Raw genomic sequence first — 5,047 nt, forward strand, 5'->3', positions numbered from 1 at the left:
AGATGATGCAGATTCTAGGTGCAGATTTGTTTCTGCGCATGTAGGAGAGAAGGCCATAGAACTCACCACTTCTGCTTCTCATTTTACAGATGCTACTTTTCTGGCTGGTATATTTACCATCTTACCTGCCAGTGTACACACCAGCCAACTACTATTTTCAAAATGGAAATTGGGAATGGCAGCCCCATTGAAGTTTGCTTTCATAAACCACCTTCATATTTTTACACACCACATTAGTTACATTTCACATAAGATGGTTTCCTTTACAAATGCGAAGATGCAGAAAACCAGGCTCACCTCATACTGACAGACAGAAAAAAAGGTCTTTTCCTGTGAAACACATTTTTATACATTTTGTTTTGACCACATTTTTTTCCTTTTATTTCTGCATCTCATCAATGGATCAAATACCATGACCATAAAAAAATACAATGGCTTGTAGCCATTTAATATAACATTATCTTGATGATTAAATGTGATGGAAATGAATACCACTGCAGTGTAGTACAGATAGGGTATCACCAGTAGGTGCTTCTGGTCAGCTATTTTATCCAATTTTTTTCGCATATCTTGCATTGGTTCACAATATAATCTATTTAAAATATTATTGACCCTTTGCATCAGAGAAACAAGCCTTTTGCAACTAGTCTGGTCTATGGATGCAATTTATTTGGAGAAGTTTGTCCTGTGCAGTTGCCATTTGGATGATTTTTCATTTCTGTATTTCTTCTATTCTGTTCCACATTTACCAGGAAAAAACTAGTGTGTAGGTTGACTGTGAGGTAAATGAAACTAAAAACAGAAAGGTATAGCAGGCAGGGCTTGGCTAATTCAGATGATGCCCATGAAGAAAACTAAAGATACACATTACAGAAAAATGTCACTAATATTTTTTGAGTCACCAATCACCCAACACATATTAGAGATTTTAGAATGTAAGACACACTGATTCTGTATAACATACAAGAGAAGGGGTATTTCCTGAAACAACAGAGTCTTCTTGCCCCAAGTCAGCACTATACCCTCATTGAGAAGTTTCCACCAAACTATCTGGTACTCCCGTCTGGCATTCAACCCCCTCTACTGCTCTTCTCCTCAAAGTTTCACCCCACCTCCCTGGTCTCCTCCTTCAGCATTCAACTCCCTCCCCTGCATTTCTGAAGTCTTACTGAAAATATCCTAAACAAAGTAGATATCATCACTTAAATGGACACACCTTAATGAATTAGCCATTTAGGAAACAGACACACTGCTAATACAGGGTAGTATTACATTTATTTACATGCTGAATAAAACATTTTATAAATAAACATAGAGGGAAAATTTTGTAGCATATGTACCCCCTGCAACTTTCTGTATTGCCTAAATACCATAGTACACAGAGGAACATAGGTGTAAAGAGTGTAAATTGGAACACTGGCACCAAAAAAGCTGACCTGCAGCAAGCATTGACAAGGTACAGTAAAATGAACAAATACACGTTCAAGAAAACATTCCTTGTGTTACTCCTCACAAAAAGTATGTTGCAATTGGAAATGTAAAAGTGTCTGACAGCATCAATGTATCACTTGAAGAGGATTCTGTTGAATGAAGTAGTCACTCTAGAATATAATGTGCAAATGAGAATCACTGCTTTGAAATGTTTGGATCAGATCTTCAGGGGTCTGTAGTGCTTCTTGTTGTTACACTAAGGAAAAAAATATATATATATGTATAAAAAAAAATAATAATTTTTGCACAAACAATAAAAAACGGCAAATTTATAAACAACCAATTTCATATATAACATTTCAATACAGAGTCTTTTTGTAATTTGCTTTAATAATGAATACCTTTCTAATTCAATCTGCAGCTAGATTTCTGTTGGAAAACTGACATTCAAATATAGCTGTCTTGTAACCATAGAAACTATGCAGCCGTTCAGTACACTGTGTACAGAATTCTTTTCTTTTAATACCAGACCAAACTGAAGGTGCCGAGAAGGCTGCAGGAAGTGAGTGGAATACACGTTTCACTCTACAAAAATCACAGGTAAGACTCTGAAATGACTTTTGCTAAAATGCTGCAATATGGTCCTTTCCTGGCCAATAATATGCATTAAAGTTTAAAGCATGTTTAGACCAGTGTTTTTCAACTTTTTTTGAGCCACGGCACATTTTTTGACATTGAAAAAATCCTGCGGCACACCACAAATCAAAAATGTTACAAAATGACACTCTGTAGCTAATTCTTTTGTCTCTAATAAACAAGAAAACTGTTACCTACTGCCACCCACTGACATGGAAGAGTATTACATTACTCTGCCAGTCACTACAGCACAGACACTCGACAATGGTAATTAGATAATTTCCCACGGTACACCTAAAGATCCCTCATGGCACACTAGTGTGCCGCGGCACAGTGGTTGAAAATCACTGGTTTAGACACTTGCAACAAACTTCTCTCTTTTATAAAGTACATTGTTTTTAATTAGACCTTATGACTACAGAACCACATCTGCAGATGTTACAGAAAATAGGGCAAAGGGTCCGGTTCTATAGTCCTTGTTTCTGTTGTCCTGATACAAAAGGCTAAGTAAAGTGTTGTCATCTTAAAACTGGAAATGTGTGACAATTACTTGGTACAAATTAAGCGGGAAAATGAAAATAAAAAAATCGCATCCACGAACTGGTAAATACAATGTGGTGCTTTTTGTTTTAGGGGGTTTACATACACTTTAATTAAACTGAAAAGCATTTCTTGGTTGCCCAACCATTCACCCTCTAAATACATAGTTGGTAGAAACAAGTGGTTTGGCTTAACAAGTGGGTGACTTTTGTGAAGTCTCTACAAGGTACATAGATGATTTCTGGATCATATGATATTTTTCCAATTCTTTGGCACATTTTATCACTTAGGTCTTCTCAAGGATTCCTAACTGCACTGAGATGTGGGCTTTTATTAGCTTATTCCAATACATTTATGGTTTGTGGCGTAAAACTACATCAGTGTTGTTTGGCTTTGAGGATAGGGTTGTTATACTGCTTAAAAACAAAGCTCAGTCAGGACTCTTGCAGCAAGAATCTTTGTTCTAAAATGTCCATTATGATTCTTACATGCCCTTATAATAAACTATGTTTTTTCCCAGAAATACCCCTCACTAAGCCAAGCTTGTGGTTTACATTTTTCTCTACAGACAAAATCTTTCTTCCATTCACTTTCAGAGTCATCCTCTAGGTTACGTCGGAACCAAAGAAGCAGTGTTGCGCTTGGTAATAGTATGTACTCAGTAAAGACTGTGCTGTCAAATGAAGTGAACCTCACCCAAAAGTATAAGGGAAAGCCCCAGATTTTGGGGAAAAAGGAAGCAGTAGAAAAGCAGGTGATCAGGTAAGTCCAGTGGCGGTAAAATGTTACTGACATTGTCCACCAACTGTGGAATTTATTATGTATCAATGCCAGGGGATAATATTGCCGACACTGGCCCCACTGTGGGGCTTATTACCGTGGTATTGACACCAATTTAAGGGTTTATTATTATGGCCACCAACAATGCGGGATAATATTATGACTATCGACACCAATGTGGGGCTTATTACTCCAGTCACTGACACCAGTGTTTTGGTGGGTATTACTGCATTCACTAACAACAGGGTAGAAGGGTATTATTCCAGACATCGACACTTGCCTGCCACTAAATCCAATGCCCGGATGGGCGTCATTATGACTGCCAGCGACACCAATAATGCAACTTTTTTCCTAGCCCTAGTTTCTCCCCTGTGTGAACTGTGGTACACCATAATAAATGCATTAAGACTGCAATATTGATTAAGGTATGGGCTGCCTAATATAATATAATGTACCTCAACAAACAAAAAACACACTGTAGACTGAACAGAAAGAAATCTATGAATATAAACACAAATTCAAAACATACATTTCTTTTATTATCTATGAATAACAAAAAAAAAACGATTCTTGTTTGCCAGTCAGTTTAGGCTCTGACAATCTATGCATTTAATGATATGGACATTTGAAACAGATTACCTTGTTGATGGTAAGCTAATTCCCTTTAGAGCAAGGGCTTCAAATTGTTGTAAAGCCTGTAGTTCCTCCTCAGAGAAAGGTGGTACCTGTTGATAAAATGTAGAGGTGAACTGCTGTAATTTATGTAAACTATGCACACACTGAAAATTAATTAATATAAAACAACTTAAAATGCAAATCCAAGCAAAGAGCTAAACACAATGTTTAAATACAGATATGTTTACCATTTTACCTGCCAAAGGTTCTACAATTCTGTAGAGTCAAACTTGTGATACACACATCTATAAACAGCACAAAGCTAAGCAAGTGAAGAATATACCGAATTTCAGACTACAACAATGCAATAATTCTTATTTCACATATGTCAGAAAGTAGAACTGATCTTTCTATTTTAAATGAATGATAACAGGTATGTTTTGATTTACAGCCCAGCATTCACCTTCTGCAAATGGCATTCTGCTGGCTACATTCTTCAATCTGCTAGTGTAATGGCCTCAAAAAAGTTGCAGAAACATATATAGCATGTGACCTTCATTTTGAATAGCACACTAAATGTGCTGCATACCAAAAAAAAAAGGTACAGTTTTGGGCATCTTTGGGTGCATTGGCGCAAGTTAACTGCACAGAAGTAAATGTGCCCCGAAAATAAAGCTTAAGCTTTTCAGTACCTACTGTTTCTGTTTTAAGTTTTTAGCGCCACAGTTAATTATTACAAATAAATAGTGCACAATCTCCACCATGAATTCCTATAGGAAGCTACTCTGCATTGTGAAGTAGCAGATCTCTGTGCATGTCTCATTTTGGCCCTGCCAATCCACAGAAAAAATAAATATGTGAAACTATTATCTGCCTCCTTGGACAGTGTAATAAAAGCTCACCCACACCTATACACTTCTGTGTAACAGGGTGGAGGATGTTTAGAATTGTGTTAGCTCTCTTTATGTGCCTGTCTTGAAAGGCCATTTCCTTTGATTGCCAATAGGAAGAAATGTATCAAAACACAACTGCATAAAAAGAAGTA

At 36.8% G+C, this 5,047-nt stretch overlaps 1 protein-coding gene across 1 annotated transcript in view; it reads right to left on the minus strand.

The window, feature by feature from the left end:
- Positions 1-1,256: 1,256 nt before the first annotated feature.
- SKA2 (spindle and kinetochore associated complex subunit 2) overlaps positions 1,257-5,047 on the minus strand; it is a 15,502-nt gene continuing 11,711 nt past the window's right edge. Inside the window, exons 4-5 of the mRNA XM_072416578.1 lie at positions 4,027-4,112; positions 1,257-1,687 (exon numbers count right to left, since the gene is read on the minus strand). Of these exons, the coding sequence (XP_072272679.1) occupies positions 1,657-1,687; positions 4,027-4,112 (117 nt within the window). The 3' untranslated portion in view covers positions 1,257-1,656. The remainder of the gene's footprint in view (positions 1,688-4,026; positions 4,113-5,047) is intronic.

Source organism: Pyxicephalus adspersus, chromosome 1, assembly GCF_032062135.1.
Source record: "Pyxicephalus adspersus chromosome 1, UCB_Pads_2.0, whole genome shotgun sequence".
NCBI classification, from domain to species: domain Eukaryota; kingdom Metazoa; phylum Chordata; class Amphibia; order Anura; family Pyxicephalidae; genus Pyxicephalus; species Pyxicephalus adspersus.